General features: G+C 40.8%; 1 protein-coding gene across 6 annotated transcripts in view; it reads left to right on the forward strand.

Moving 5' to 3' along the window:
* The first annotated feature begins 2,522 nt into the window (after window positions 1–2,522).
* The window catches only part of abi3bpa (ABI family, member 3 (NESH) binding protein a), a 29,079-nt gene continuing 14,453 nt past the window's right edge, over window positions 2,523–17,148 (forward strand). For 3 of the 6 annotated variants that reach the window (XM_019257416.2, XM_027291261.1, XM_019257417.2), the window contains exons 1-9: window positions 2,533–2,941; window positions 9,964–10,143; window positions 10,326–10,394; window positions 10,506–10,638; window positions 12,467–12,651; window positions 13,835–13,875; window positions 14,573–14,621; window positions 16,287–16,352; window positions 16,550–16,678. In XM_019257416.2, the coding sequence (XP_019112961.2) occupies window positions 2,830–2,941; window positions 9,964–10,143; window positions 10,326–10,394; window positions 10,506–10,638; window positions 12,467–12,651; window positions 13,835–13,875; window positions 14,573–14,621; window positions 16,287–16,352; window positions 16,550–16,678 (964 nt within the window). In that variant the 5' untranslated portion in view covers window positions 2,533–2,829. Of the gene's footprint in view, window positions 2,942–9,963; window positions 10,144–10,325; window positions 10,395–10,505; window positions 10,639–12,466; window positions 12,652–13,834; window positions 13,876–14,572; window positions 14,622–16,286; window positions 16,353–16,549; window positions 16,679–17,148 lie in introns of all 6 variants that reach the window. The other 3 variants (XM_019257415.2, XM_019257418.2, XM_027291262.1) reach the window with 3 other exon arrangements.

Here is a 17,148-nt window from a genome sequence, read left to right on the forward strand (position 1 = left end):
TCAAACAGCCAGAAAATGTTTCCACTGTCTTTCCTTGCTTGCTAATCCTAAAAATAAAGGAAACTTTTTACTATTACCTCGTATATTTTTACACAAATATCAGAACTTTCTACTCATTTCACCTCAATTTGCACAATTGCATGCCTTCCCAACATCAACACCGGTGCATAGAGAGGGAGACTCGATCCTGTTTGACGTTTGAGTTAACTTTGCACACAAACAGAGGGTGAAGAGAACTGACGAGAAGAGAGCCTTCCACATGTGTTTGTGAAAAATGTTGAAATAGAAGATTTGTTTGTACCAGAGTGTCTTCAGAGTTACGCTCAGCAGGTCTTGGCCTACAAAATGACACCATTATGTGATTCATTTGGCTATTTTTCAAAACATTCATACAATTTCAGAATCTTATATTTTCAAAATCACATTTACTCCAACATTTTAAAAACAAAACTACTAAAGAGATAACAAGAAATCTCAAGGCCAAGGTCCCCCCCATTGGCTTCAGGGCCAGCAAGTTAGGTTAAACTGATTACACCCCAAACTTTATCATTTCCACAGGGTGCAGTCGATGATTCATCTGTGTTTAATGGCTTCTGGCGTGGTGAAGGTCTGGGGGTTCCACTGAAACAATCTGTTCAGGGACTTCCTCGGGAGACACTCCTCCTCTGGCATGCGATATCATTTCCTGTCTCGTGTGATAACATGTGGGATATAATCAAGTGCATTGGAGGAGGTTGAGGAGATTTTGGACTATGCAGACATACGCAGAAACACATGCACGTGCAAGCATGTGTGCTCCTTGCACAAATGCACACATTCCTTGTCCTTGAGGCTCATTTCTGGCTGAGAGTTTTGGCTGACCACGACTAAAACTGGCTCTAGACACACACACACATGCGCACACACACAAATCTGCACACAAATAAAGGAGAAAAAGACGCAACTAATTGGCTGTAAACAATGATATACTATGAGTTTGACGAGCCATGATGCAACATGTGTTTGTGATGCACCAGAAAATCATGTCTGAATGTGCGACACATGGCTACAAACGGCCGGTCTTTGTCAGCTCGTCTGTGCTGCACATGATGTTAATGTGTTTTTTTGTCATTGACAGAGAATATATTTATAGATGGATGATGAGGATGATGAGAGACATTGTTTCCATGGAATATAATAGCAGCTTTGCTCTGTACACTCATAACTTTTTGGATACGCGCAGCTTATATGACTGTTCCAATTACCCTTCAAATTTTCTTGACTGAAGTGCGTGCACATGTTTATATGGCATCGTGGGGACCCATGAGTGGAACCCCACTCACGTTGCGGGGACCTGGCTCTGTTGTGAGGACCAAAAAAGTCGTTTCCCTCAAATTTAACATCTTATTTTATGTGTAATGACTTGATTTTAGGTTTAATGTCGAATGAGGCTTGAATTGAGGGAATATATGCAAGATGTGGCTGTGTGAGCGCGTATGTTTGTGTTTTTGTGTAAAAAGAGGGAACGAGATAAGAGTGAATTTAAGTAAACACACACCAATACAATGTGTGTGTTTACAGGCACACTACTATTCCAGGTTTCAGTTGTTTATATATCGCTGGGTTTGTGTGTGTAAACAGTGAATTGTGGTTTCTGAAACCTGGATGATTATTACATCATTTTATCGCTTATCGCATTACGTGTCGTCTGCAGTGAATTGCCTTGTTTTCTCTCAGCATGCTGCGCTTCCCTATCCTCTTGTTTCTGTTTGTCATCTATTTAGATCTTCATGGTACAGAGCACATGTTTGTCCATCCTGTATAAGAGACATCTGAAATTTCGCCCCTTGTTTTTCCATCTGTGCCTGTGTGTGAATATTTTTTCCATAGCGAGACTCTGAAGATGGAGGGTGTCGTATGTTATACACATTATAAATCCCTTTGAGGCAAATTTAGATTGTGTGCAGCATGAATAAAAACTGACATGACATATTTTGGTTTTGAGATACATGATCATACGAGCTGTTTCTCCAGAACTCACCTCACATGTGTGGAAACACCTTATTCGGGTTTCTGAGTGTGCGCTTGATTAATGCTCATTTCATTTGCTGTTACGGTTGGTGCAAAATGATTAGAAACCTGGATACTATCAAAATAATATATACATGGATGTGATTAACCAGATTTCTCAAGTTTCGTTGATAATATCATATCCAGAATATGCAAGAGTGCATGTAAACACAGTGTGTGAGACAACAGTTCAGTGCATATGTGCATAGCAGAGACAGAATGAGGGATAGAGGGAGCGAGTAAGAACAATAAAATGTGTCAAAAGGCCTCTGCAGATGGAAAGCAGGATTACTGGGACACACTAGACCAAGCAGAGGAAAGAAAAAAAGACAGAGGAGGGCGGGAAAGTTGGAGAAAACTTTCACTCCTCTTCCAGAGAAAAAGAGTGTGAGATGGAGAGAGAGAGTGAAATAAAATGAGAGATGAGGGAGGGTAACGGGAGTGGGTGTGCCTGACTCTTTCTGACCCCTCCCTCCATTTTAGAGGTATAGATGGTGAAGAAGAAGCCCGCTGCACCCAGAAGTCCAGTCCAGTCCAGTCAGCTGCACTAGTCCTGAGAACCACCAGCTCAGAGAAGTAGTCCAGCCACTCCAAAAAGAAACACTGACTCCTGCAGCTGCAGCACACGCCACGTTCAACCTGTTGCCAAAGATTCACTCAATCAGTGAAGTGACGCTGAGTGATAGCCTCTTGTTTCTGCGTCTCACCTCTGATATCTGAGCTCATTCAGATCACAGCAGCAGCAGCTTTGTTACACCTGAGACTCGACTGACAGCACAGATGATGATGATGGGGATGCAGCAACACTCTCACAGCTTTCTGGCACTTCTCCTCATGGTGTTCATCTCTGGGATAGTTCTCTCTGGTCCCTCAACTCCTCGCAGGAGCAGAGGTAGGTGATGCTTGCAGTCTCTAGGAGACACAGTTGTATTGCCTGTGAAGTGATGTATTTATTGCATGGATCAACAATCCTCTGCTTGTTGGTGAACATTCCTGTGATTGTCTTTTTTCATGTTAGCCCTGATGGCTTTTCCATGCATCCTGGGAAACACTTGGAAAGACAATATGTCATAGTTAGTAAGATGGATATTTGTTTCAAGGATTAGTGACAAGAGAATGGATTTCGCAACCATATCGAGACAACCGTGTACTGCAAAGTGTGTCGAGTGATGGATACCATTCGAAACATGTCGTTTGTAATGTCATCGAGGACGTTTGTAGAAGGAATGCACGGAAATATGCAGATAAGCTGAGAGCTTTTCTGCAGAGCTCCTTCCTCCTGTTTTCAGATTGATATCTGTTGGATATAGCCTGACTGGGATTAGCACATTTGGCTTTAATGTAGCTCTGCCACATGTTGAACACAAAAAACTGAGCAAACTGTATCATATTGTTGTGGTACACAGGTTTCAATCAAACTGGGACTTTCAAATTCTTGGTCAATTTTTGATTTCTTCGTATATTTTGCAACTTTAAGTCATTTTGTTTGTTTTCACTTAGTGCAATTAGAGTAATAAGCATTGTAACCTCCCCCCTTACCCCACACACAAGGCACAGCAATAGATTCATATTCAATAAGTTGTTTTTATGCTGACTTTTAGTGCTGTAAAATAAAAAATGTAGGAAAAATTTGAGGAAAATCAGCTTTTTCTCTCCCGAGCCACCTGTCAGGCTTTCAAACTGCCTTGATTAGAGAGCACTGTCTTTACGACTCCTGTGGTTTATCCACATTTCCCTGAAATGAGGTGAGCAGACGCAGTGAAATAGGTCAGTTAACTGCTCACTGGTTTTAATGTAAGTGTTTCCAGGTTGGGGGTCATGGGGTTAGACTTGTAGACAACCTGATGGGAAGGATTTCCTGGAACCGTGTCCACGAGACCTGATGAGTTTATAAGCCAACTCTCGCCTCAGGCAAAAGATTTTTTTTATCGTTTAATTTGTTTCGAATGTATTAGAGCTCTCATTAAGGGATTTTATCAAACCATCTGAAGAGAGTTTTAAAAATTAAACACAGACTCTGCAAGCTGACATACCATTTCTGGCCAGTGCATAACACGTACAGAATGTTTCCAAAGCAGCAGCATGGAAATGATCACCAACCAAACAAAGCACTATTTATCAATAGTTTATAAGATAAGCAGTGTCACTGCGCTTTCTTTTCCGACATGCCATAAAGAAAAGCATGAAACAGACTCACGTTAATATTAGATTAGAGCGTTAGGATCCTCATGACATTCTTGGAAAGCTGCACAAAAAAATTTCCACAAACGTTTTTCCATATTGTCTCATTATCTTACAACTGTGTCACACACACACACACACACACACACACACACACACACTGTGCATACACACTGTCTTTCCATCTCCGACTCTCTACGCTTCGCCGCCATGTTCTTTTTCGCGAGTTAAACTCGGCCGCCCCTTTGAAGACTTTGATGGTAGTAAAAAGTGATTTGAGGTGAGAAGGCTGGATGCGATGGAGAGGTGAGCGCAGTGGAAAAGGCTGCTTCCACTGTGTAACTGGCTGGCTGACGTTGGCCCGCGGACAAATCTCAATGTGCAGCTTTGGGAGCCAGATGAAAGCGGCTCTGTGTGTGTGTGTGTGTGTGTGTGTCTCTGTTTTTGCTTTGGGAGGAGAGATAAACGTCTGTATCTGTGTTCTTCTTGGATCAAGCCCCTGGTTTCAGAATGAATGCAATGAGGGCTTTCTTCGTGTGTCACAGATATTATAGCATAATACACTGGTGTCAGAGCTGACAGGCACTCATAGATCTGCCTGTTCACGCGTGTTTTTTGACTCGTTAGAATAAGCCGAGTAAGTTTACATGAGACTCTCCGTGTCTGAAGGACTTCAATACTTTATAGTACAAGAAATGATTTACCATTACCCCACGTCAGGACAATATAAGTCCTGGAAACAGCTGCTGAGCCAGACAAAACATTGCCACATGACATGCATAGATTAATGAGAGGGAAATATGGAAGAAGAGAGGAGATAGCACGACAAGGGAGTTGAATTCAAAGCGCTTCAGGAAGTTGGAAGAGGATCAGGTCGATGGAAGTCTGGAGGGATGGAAGGAAGGCCACTGACACACAGAGGATGGTAGAGATTGAGCGAAGTGGAGCGAGATGGAGCACCGCCACGAGGGGGAAGGGAAAACAGCTGCTGCTCCGGGAGAATCTGACAGAAGGGGGATATATGGTGTGAGAGTGAAGGGACCAGCGTGGAAGCCACCGAGGCGAGAGGGAAATGTGGGAGTGTAATCCCAGGAAAGGGTGCCTCCCACTGGGCCGCAAGGTGCAAGAAAGAAAAGGGGACTCGCCCCGTGCTGCAGGCTCAGGATAGTCCCATTAGTGCTGATAAAGGTCAGTTCAGCTGTTGTTCCCAAACCCTTTGCACTCTGGCACACGCTTTATAGCTTTAAATGAACGCGAGGAGCCATAAAACATCTGTTTTTATCTCCACAGTGCAGAGTGCCAAGTCCTCCGCGCCACCTTTCCTCATCGCACCGTGCATGTGAAGCCGTTACGTGTAGCAGGAAAGGGTGTCAGGTACAGTCAGTCAGAGTGAGTCTATAGACGTGGAAGCGTGTTGTCTGCAGAGATCAGCTGTGATGTTCAGCTGCACAAGACAAACTGTCATGACTTCATTATTCTGTGTCACTTCCATCCACCAAAAAAACGTCGACATTCATTTCAACAAAGAGCGGAAAACTTCTTTTTCCATTGCATATCTCGAAAACAAAACAGGCCTTGTAGTCTTTTTGTTTTTTTGTTGAGGCTTTGCTTCAGATATTTATAGTTCATTAGTTCACACATCAGCATGAGTGGAAAAGTCTTGTGATGATCTCAGTGTATTTATTCTGCTGGCGTTTACTTTAACACAGTCCTCCTCCTCCTCATCATCTGCACAGCGCAGTATAACGGAGCAGCCAACAGGGGGAAATCTGCGGTTTGATAATGTCAGACACTAAATCAGGACGCGTCGATGCCAAAATGTGCACATACTGTACAGATGCACATTTTGAATATTTATTTTCAAACACCAAACACTCATAAACATATCATGTTGCACTGCAGCAAAAGTGAAAACGTGTTATGCTGACAACCCCATTAACCTACTCCCTTTTCCCGGATGATCATCCATCACTGCTCATGATCCAAGATAGCTGCTCCGCTGAGCCAAGATTGAGTTTCCAGTTTGAGAGTTTCTTCTTCTTCTTCTTCTCTTCAGGCCAGCAGGATTACATTCTCCTGACTATTAGTCCACAGCACGATGAATACAATGTTTATTGATTTATTGATGTGGCATTATTTATTGAATAATCTGACATGTTTATTGGCTGACTCCCAATGTTCTGATAGATTTGTTTGTACAGTTAGCTTTGCACGATGGGGGTAGACCGCCTACGTCAGGATGTTTTAATTTAAGGGAACAGTCTTCAGCAGGTCTCCGTAACATAGCTGGTATTTATTTTACATCCCTCTGTGGACATTTTGCATCTCTTTGTAGGTGTTTTGTGTCTCTTTGTCACCATTTTATGGCCGCTTTGCCTTTTCCATTCTGCAGCGCTCCTGCGTTGTCATTTGATCGACTTTCCAGCAAGAAAACGGGTACTGAGGGTACGATCATGGATTTAATTATACTTGAGTTGCATGTTTGGTGCAGGTTGTAAAATCTTCAGTGTTTGTGAGGGTCACACCAGCAGAGCTGCTCTCAAAAAAATCGTTATTTTTACTTGACTTTAAAGCTTGGCAGTTTTTTTGTGGGTAGTTTAATTGTCAGTAGTTTTGTTTTGTACTGTAGTTGATCGATAATCAGGACTATGACTGGATCTGTTCCTAAAGCTTTATTCATTTTACTCTGGAAATACTGATAAGTCTTAACAGTCCCTAAGCGGTGTGTGGGCCAAATGGCCGGGCTTTGGATGGGTTGTCATGGGACTGAGCCAGTGTTTGCTTGTACTGGAGTTTAAATCGCGCTGCCAGAAGTTTCCTAATGTTTCATACACTCTGAGCCCTTTCCCTCCTCTGAGCCAATCTCACTTGTGTTTTTATCGGAAATATTGATGGGGGGAATGAAAACAAATGCAGTTTTGATAGGAAACACATAGCTGGAAAAGCATGAGGGTATTTTTCAAATCCAGGGCTTCCCCCTCTTTCACTGTCAGTGTCTGTTTTGAAGTCTGGCAGCTGCTGGCTTTGTTCCTCATGCAAAGTTCCATTATTTCATTTAATGCTGAAATATGAGTATAGTACAAGTCATAATCCAACAGAAAGCCTTGTAGACTGCAAGATGTGGACGACTGAGCCCAGTAGACTGATGTGATTTCCACAGTTAAATAGAAATTATAAAAACAAAAAAAGTACATAATTGAATTTATGAATTTTCTCTAATTAATTCATTTTAACTTGAGAGCGTGAGACATTGAATTAAAACAAACCACAATTTAATAACAACAACAATAATTTCATAAACTTGTATATCCTCCTTATTACCACTCTTCACTACTCATCATCCAAGTCTGAAAGTCTGGTTTACATAAGCGTTAACTAACTGTCAGTCATAAGTCACACTTCTGGCCCGGCTCGGTTTTCCTGATGTTTATTAGCACGCCTGTTACAGACCCGCTAATTGTTAACATGCCCAGCTCTTGGCTAGTTTTGAAGGCCACATGGCGAAGGCAAGTGATGAGAGAAAAACAAGCAAATTGATTGTTTCTGTCCATGTGAAGAGTCGGTAATTCTGATCAACTTCAAGTGAGACTTGGAGGAATGTTTGTGTTTGTTTGGAAGGGAAAAGTCCCTTAAATTAACATATAGATATTGTTAGAATGATGAAGATCATCACCAAAATTTGAAGAATGATCCTCAACATGCTGCTCGTGTGTCGCAAGAGAGACGTTAAAGTTTGACAGTCAGTCCTAAATGTCTAAATACATACACACAATACTGTAACTGGTTATTCTTAGCATTAATATTAACTTTGACTTTACTAAGTTAAGACTCAAAAGACGATATATCACTGAAATGTGGAGTTAAAACAGTTTTTCACCAGTTTTCAGGATTTTGTGGGCGGTCCTTAAAGGGTGGCTCGATGACACGCTGAGGCCACCCTGAGCAGAGAGACAGAGATGAATTCATCTCAGCTCAGAGTGTTTCAAAGTCAGTCATGTCATTTTATGAACTCATCCGACACGTTTCAGTCGCGAGAATTAATTTTTACCTGATTTTAACACCTAATTTCATAAACTTGTTGATGTTTTTAATTATTCAAATTTGGCTGGATGGTTAATAACACTTTCTTCTTTGGTCTGACATTTGGCTGGATGGTTAATAACACTTTCTTCTTTGGTCTGACAAACTTAAAACACATATTTATTCTTACTTTACACAGACTTTAAGAGTTCTCTCACTAAACCTGAGCAAAATAAGGTAATCTATAAAAAAAAAATCTCATCTTACAATACAAATCATAGTTTCTCCCAGCCCTCTATACACATTATTATTATTATTATTACAACAACTTTATTCGTCCCACTGGAGAAAATTGTATGGACACAAAACACAGAAACTAAATGTGGAGCTAAATGTGGAAAAGTCTATGAATAATTGGATAAATAAACTACAAAAATGAAAAGATAAATCTAATAAAACCAGATAAAAACATACACCAGCAGCCTACAGAGCATTCAGCAGTCTGCAGAGGGAATGAACCATTTAGAGTATCTGTTAACAGCATAACGTCGCCCTGATGGCGACAGATAAAATTAACTTGCATTAATACATCCACTCAGCGAAACCTGGCAACCATTTGTAAGATATTTTGCACTTTCTGTGAAAAGGAGTTGTCTCTTTCAGGAGATGTCAGTGTGTACGTGCAACACTCTGCACGCTGTCACAAGTTTATTTGTTTGACACATTTTAACAAGGCAATTCAAAGATATAAAAGTGCATATTAAAAACCACTAAAATTCACTAATAGGAATATAAACACTCCCAAAAACACTCTCTCTTGTTTACCATCAGTGAATTCAACAGTTCGTATATAACAGTTCGGCTCTCAGCAATCTCTCACCAAGACCTCAGACCGAGTTTTCATGGTTTCTGCGATCAGTAAAATAAAATAAAAAAAACCTCTCTTGACTCTTTACTTTATTTATAATAAACCACGGCAGCTGTCCTCATCTAAAGATCCGTCCCTGAGGTCGGCCGTTCAGGACTGTGTTCTGTGGAAGTCGGTTCTGGCAGAAAATGTGCAGTTTCTTGTAAAAGTGACATCAACGTGTGAGCGAGAGAGACAAAGTATTTTCTCCGTGTGCCAGTATTGTCACACTGTGGCCTCGCTGACCTCAAGTTTCATTTGCATGGAAGACACTTAATGTTTGTCGACTTCTTATCCAGTTAGAAAGTACACAATAAAAACGTGTTGTTAGGTATTTCTCTGCTTGGCTCCACGTTTGATAGAATCACCTTTTGCCTTCAGTTAAACGACCTCAGCAGCAGTTGTTAAAATAGAAACATTTATGTAACTGTGAACTGTGTCCTCGCAAGATTTTCGTTCTGCTTTTGCAAAACAAGACTAACATATATATATATTAGACAGAAGAAGGGCTTGTTTGAGGGGTGTTGGTACTCACTTTCCCTATTTATGTGCATTATTTCCTTTTTATTTGCCGTCTTTATGGATTTAGCCTCTTTCGTGACATGTTGCATTTGTGCTTAAGAAGTACAATATTAAATGTGTACTTTAATATAAAGCACAGGCATGGCCTGTTTGGTGCCATTAGAAGCTATGTAGGTCTATAATTCCTGAAAGCTTGGCGCTGATGTTCTTCAAGTCAACGAGACTAATAGAAAAGACTTTTAATGTTTAATGGAATATCTGTGTCCTCTCTCGCCTCCCTCCAGTGAGACGTCAGAACATGAAGGTCCGTATCAACGCCACAGGAGACACCATCGTGATGAAGTTTTTGCGTCCCAACGCTGACACCAAGCTTGAGGGCTACATCCTGGGCTATGGCAGCAGCATGTTCTCCAAACAGTTCATCAAGCTACCTGAGAACGGACAGCCGTATGAGACTGAGTTTGGTAAGAAAGGCTGTTGATGAGTTCCACTGCTAAAATGCAACATTGACCTTTGGACTTATGGAGACTGACTCACTTCTGGAGCCAGCCTCAAGTGGCAACTCGAGGAACTACATAAAAATTGGCACTTGGCATGGCTGTGAGGATCTGTAACTTCCAGGTTTTGTTTTTTCTTCTGTGTTTAGACGCCGAGCCGAAGTATCTCATTGCCGTCCAACCCATCCCAACCAATGAGGTGAAAAAGCGGTGCACAGGTAACGCTGATAAAGTCACCACCAAGGTGATAAGGTGGTAAAAGTGAAACATGAGCATGTGGGCATCGAGGTGGACATGGAGGTAAAAGTAAAATGTTAATTTGTTCTCAGGTAAAGTTGAACTGGAAAAGCCGCTACACTTGGTCATCGGATCGGTAACGCCCACTTCAGTCCTCCTGTCCTGGGGAACTCTGCTGAAAACTCCCTACGAAAGCAACGTCATGAGTGACTGTCTGGAGGATGGGTGAGCTCACACACACACACACACACACATGTTCAGAGCAGTGCTGTAAGACTCGAAATCACTTTTTAAAGGCCTTTGTCTTAGTTAGTTACCCAAGTATGCTAAAAACTGGTTTGACTACGGCCTTGACTTGGTCTTGCAATACCTTGGTCTTGGTCATGACTTGGTCTTGATTACAACTCTGAGTTCTTAATAGCCAAGTACAGGGTTTATAATTGATTTTGGCGTGTGGCATAGACACAGTATGACATGTCACAGAGAGGAAAAAAAACAAACCCAGATAAATATGGGGGTAGAGTATCCAGTCCACAAAAGAAAGGAAGGAGCTGTTCTGGATTTAGTCTCTGATTCCTCAGGCCGAGTTTTCATTAGTCCTTGTGTAGCTCCAAAAAATATCCCAAGAGGTCGGTCATCCTCCTTGTTAGCTGACAGACTCATAAGATGTGGTCTCCACAGTTGCTCGGCAGCCTGTTATTTACTACAGAGTTATCAAATAATGGTTGTTTCTGTTGTTTTTTTCTGGAAGTAATCTGTGAATCACCCTTGAGCTGACAACAGTGGTCTCAGTCACCAGGGAGGAGCTCCACCACTACACGTAATTGTTTTGGTGATTCAGTGCAGTCATTGTGTTGATTATGTTTGGTTTGAACTACGTGCTGACCCCTTTACTGACCCACAAAACAAAGACAGATGACCAGATGACGAGATGACGGGTACAGATGTGCCTGAAAAAGAGAATTCCATTTTCAGCCTTTTCATTTCATGTACGCTGGCTGTATCGTAGTTTTGGTTAAGCACAGAAACAGATGGTGGATGGATTCACACACTCACATTAGGTATCTGGTATAACTGCACAAACAGTGAATGATTCCCTGAAGGCTCTCAGGTTACCGAGCAGTGGATCCAGGTGTTTAGGAGAGAAGTCCGCCCACGCGATGTACGTGATGCAGTTTTCCTTCTCTCAGAGAAATTTTAAAGTTGTTTTGGAAGCAGGCTTACTACTCAACAAATCTTGGTTTTCTATCTAATATTTGTTTGATATGTATCTTTTGAATAAAGGGACAAAAGCCTGCAGCGGTCCTTGTGGGATCCTGATCCTGCAAATTCATGCAAGAGTTTTTAACTTCTTTCAGTGAGTGCATACATGTCTCTCAAAAGTGCATTCAAGTCGCCACTGTTGGCATGACTATACAATACTAAATAAGGCAAGACAATAGGATTTTATGGCACCTAAACAACAGATCCACTATATTTTTTAAATTCTCTTGATTAAATCACAAACTGTCACCTCAGATCAGGTGATTCTTTCTATTACAAAACCAAACAGGTATGTTGTTTTAGTATTTGCTGCCAAACGGTAGTTCAGCCCAATTGAAAGCAATTTTCATCCCAAATATCATCTCTAGTTCTGTGTTAATTTTTATGCCAGAAAGCATTTGCAATCGGACCAGCCCGGATCAGGTGATAATGGTTTGCTTCCTGAGAAGCAGCTGAATGATGAGCCTGCTGAATGGGTGAAATGAAATATTTGCTAAGACTCTTCCAGCCAAACACTCTCCAAGAGGTTAAACTTGATATGTGCCATTAAAATTCACAATATTTTGTCCAGACTTCCTCTGTAATGCAACTGTTAGTTTCGCTTTCCCATGTATGTGCTGCTAGTTGTCTCAGCTCCTTGGAGTCCCTTATAAAATCTTGCGATTAGTCCGCCCTGTAGGCACCAATAAAAAGCATTTTCCTTTGACTTCATCTTGATATACTATCATCAGGAAGTCTGCGTTTCTGAAAAGAACTTTTGATTTATTATTCATGTTCTGTTTTGGCTCAGACACTACACGGTGCGTTATCGTGAGAGGAGCAGGAAGTGGAACTACCAGACCTGCCCAACTAGTGACACGGTCATTGACAATCTAAGGCCCAACACGGTCTATGAGTTTGGCGTCCAGCCCAACACGAAGGACGGCAGTGGACAGTGGAGCAAGCCGGTCATTCACAGCTCAGGTGACTCAGAAGGTATGTTCGATGTCTCACATGATACACTTCCTTTTACCCCAACTCAGTGTGATGTTAGTCAGTGCGAGGACATAAACATGCGGCCAGAAATAGAGTTTAAATATGTAGCTCCGCAGAGGAAAGAGGCCAGATGTTCCCACAGGCAACAATAATACTTGAAATACAGCATGCGCTTCTGGTCTTCAGAGAAATTGTGGACATATTTATGATTTTTAAATGGATGGACGGATAGATTGATAGCACAAAGCCTGAAGGTCCCATTTTAAAGCAGAATTTGTCTGATTACAAGGTTTCTGGATATAAAAATCATTTATTATTATGTTTAAAGTCTGTGTAAAGGCAGTTCTGAGATTCCTTTCAAAACACATTAAATATTAAATACGTGGAAACACGTGAAAAGACTTTGAACGATATATCACTGAAATGTGGAGTTAGAGGTTCAAACAGTTTTTCATCAGTTTTCAGGATTTTGTGGGCGGTCCTTAAAGGGTGGCCTCAGTGTGTCATCGAGCTTCTTCTTTGGTCTGACAAACTCAGAACACATATTTACACTGACTTTAAGAGTTCTCTCACTGAACCTGAGCAAAAAGGTCATCTATAGAATAAATCCTCCCAAAAATAAATCTCATCTTACAATACAAAACATACAGTTTCTCCCAGCCCCCTATACACATTACTACTATTACTATTATTATTATTAGTAAAATTCAAAACAACTGGACAACTGGAGCCAATTTGTTTGGATCGGCTTTACATAGACACAAAACACAGAAACTTACAGATAAACGATACACGGGAGCTAAATGTGGAAAAGTCGCTTCTAATGGTTAATAACACCTTCTTCTTTAGTCTGACAAACTCAGAACACACATTTATTTTTACTTAACGGACACAGACTTAAATTAATAAAACACTGTGCTTTGTTGATCAGTCTTATAGACGTCTTAAGAAACTATGGCTTTATGTTATTTCCACGGTCCAAAACCAGCTCTTTAGCTCATTCTTTGTCGTGTTTTCCACGTATTTCTGGCTAACTGAGTCCCATCACATGCACAATACCATCTTGTGGTTAACTTGCATTAATGACTGAGGAACTTTCTCATTCAGTCCTCTGAGATTCAATTAATACTGATGTTTGTCAATTTCTATTCATGTTGATTTTTATTGTGTGTCATGTTTCTAGATAAGACCAAGAAAAACTTTAAACGTCCCGTCAACCCTGTGGTATGTACTGGATATTTTTCTTACATTAGTCTTATTGTGTTAATATGTGGATGCACGTAGTTGTAGATTAAAGTGTCATAAACAAGTCAGAGTACTGAGTCTGCAAAGGTACACTTCCTCTCTTCAAAATACATATTGGGAATGGTGTGTAAAATTTGGAATAGGCAATATGCTTTAGAGTCCATGTTGTGCACTTTGGTGAGCTTGTGCTACTCTCAGGGTTGTTTGCCTCATTAATTTTCCATCCAACTGCTGAATGGAAACTGCACCAGTGCAGCCAGGACCGACCGGCCAAGCCAAGAGAGCAGTCTGTGGCTATCTAAGTTCTGGAGTGGAACAAAAGAGAAGAAAAAAAATATGAAGATGATAAGGACGGATAGAAGAGAAAAGGATAACAGTGTGGAAATGAGTTGAGAGGAGAAAGGTGGCACTGGTTTAGTAGAACGTGGGGCATCACGTGCTCCTGGCTGCGTACTCGTAAAACATCACAGCTGTAAAGAATCAGCATTTGCCCTTCCACAGGGAAACTACGAATAACAAGCTTCTCACCAGGGACTTAACCAATTCAACATGGAGAAGAGAGCTGAAACAGAGAGAGAGAGACGGCATTAAGGTCAAATACCAGTACTTTGACTTGTTGTGATCACCACACAGACTAATTCTCCCCCCCGTTGTCTTTTTGTCTTTCACCCTTCAGAAACCTTTAACACCAGGTCCACGCTCCTTCCCCTTTACCTCTCGCCATGGTAAGCCAATAGAGACATGCTGCTTTTATCAAACCCACTGAACACTTTTTTTTTTAATACAGCAGCAGAATTTTTATAACATATTATGATTTATCACTGCTCAGAAGTGTCTGTTTCACTGACCCCTTGCTTTAAGGCAATGCACTTGAGGAATTTAAACTTGAATGTTGATTTATGTCCCGTCTCACTTTCTTAAAGCTCACAGTTTTCGTCATGCCGGTTTATTGCAGATGTACAGTAAAGCTGTTTTTGAAAGGGTTGCATAAATGCTGCACAGAGAAATACCTTAAATTATTATAATGTGAGGATTATTTGTTGTGATGATTATCAATCTTAATCTGTTTTAATCCACTGTCACTTTTTTCCTCAGTGCCATCTCAACTAATTTAGAAACTAGCTGGTGAACACAATTTAGCTTTCAACAACTAACGAGCCAGATATTTCCATCAGGAATTAGTGAAGTGCAAAACCAGACAACAAAATGACAATGAACAATATCGAACTTCTTCCCCAGGTGGCCACAAACACCAACCATTGCCATTTAAACAATATCACGAGAGGGAGTGGTGTTGTACTGAATATCAGCACGGCTGTGATTCAGTTATAGTTAATCTCACCGTGCTGATATTCAGTATAACAGCACGACCGACCGAACAAGTGTGATATTGCTTTTATAAAACAGCTCTACAAGTGCACTTTATTAGTTAATGATTTGTTTGTTTATTTCATCACTTATTTGGCTCCACCAACAAAAATGGTTCCAAACCAGTGAAGTCGCTTTGATTTCATCAGAACATCAAGATATTTCCACCAAACACGTTTAATATTATCAGAAGGTTGGTGCTCTCTCTTCAGCACCAAACAGGAAGCAAGAAACCAATTACACATTTTATCTTTATGGATTTTATTGACGTCGAATTGACAAGAAGACTGTCAACATATGACATCTTTTATTGTGTTTATCTCGTGTTTCTAGAGCGATGTGTTTACGGACACGTTAGGAATTGTTCGAACGTCATATTTCTTCAAGGCAGACAGTGCAGGGAGCTTTAGTGTACTTCAAACTGCTCGTGTTTATTTTTGAACATTTTGTTAACGCTACAGAAACACTAGGTAATTGAAAGTACGATACGGTTGTCTGACGTTGACTGCTGTTAGTTATTGGTCCAATTAATGGTTGTGTATTGATTACTGACGGTGGCTGGTTTATTATCAGTTAATTGTATTCAGTTTCTAACAGCAGTATGCAGTAAATGGTTGGCACTTTGTGGTGCAAAGTTTGTTACAATCTAAGATGATGACTGTTAATGTAACCTGTAAAGCGGAGTGATACATGTAGTTAAAAGTCCCAGTGAGGTTGGTCTTGCCCAATCAAATTACTCAATTGGAACTAACTATTGTATAAATCAACTTTCAGGCGTAGTAATATGTCAGTGTTGTGTTTACAGCATGTTTCTACTGCCCCCATGTGGCCCAAAAAAAATTAAATGGCAGGTTCAGATATTGTAGAAACAAACAGTGGACAGACTGAAATATAAAGCAGACAACACTGTTCCATCCAAAACACATTTGATTTCTGTGAAACTCTTTTACATAACTCTTTTTTTCAGGGCTATGAGGACATCTTATATGTGACTTAAATTTCTCCTCCCTTGTCCTTGTCAGTTCATCATAACAGGACCCAGGGCAGAGTGCCCCACTCCCGGAACATAACCCCAAAGACAACTCTTGGTAATGACTTTTCTGACCTAAAGCTGAGTTCAGAGGTCAGAAAAAACTCTTGACCTTACATCTGACCATTCGATCTGACATTTCTGTCACTGTCCTGCACTTCGTAGCTACTTGTTTACTGTACATACCCCATTTTTTATACATTCTACAGGACATACATTTCTCTAAGATCTACTAATGCACACTATATTTCTCAGCTCCAACCACTACTACTACTACCACTACAACTACTACAACTACCACAACTACTGCAACTACAACTACTAAACAGGAATCTCTGTCGACCCCTGGACCCAAACAGCCTGTGGTCACCAAACAGCCAATCGGTAAACAGTGAATCATGGTTCTTTTTTTGAAAAAGCTTCATGGCTCTCGTTTCGACGGCACGTACTCATAGACTTGGCAGACTGTACATTGAGAGGCTGAAGATGCTTTACAGTGTCCTTTGTAATTAGCTGCATGAGACAGAGTGGCATGCTCTGAGTGAGTACAGTACTGGACCCTCCCTGTGGAAACCAATGGTGTCAGCTGTTTGTAATAAGGGTAAGGTAGGTGGCCTTGTCTGCATGGCATTTTAGCAAAACAACAAAGCTTGCAGGGATTTTTCAAGGTTTTAAGATTTTATTGTGTGTGTCAGTTATTTCTACAGTGACTGATTTGCAAGATATAATCTACATATATAATGATTTGATCATGGGTCATGACTCAAATTGAAAAAAAACCTGTTAGGTAAGTCAAATATACTGAGAATGAGAATACTGTCATATCTCAAATGTATAGACAGTTTTTCTTAATT

Source organism: Larimichthys crocea, chromosome XVIII (assembly GCF_000972845.2).
Source record: "Larimichthys crocea isolate SSNF chromosome XVIII, L_crocea_2.0, whole genome shotgun sequence".
Classification (NCBI taxonomy): domain Eukaryota; kingdom Metazoa; phylum Chordata; class Actinopteri; family Sciaenidae; genus Larimichthys; species Larimichthys crocea.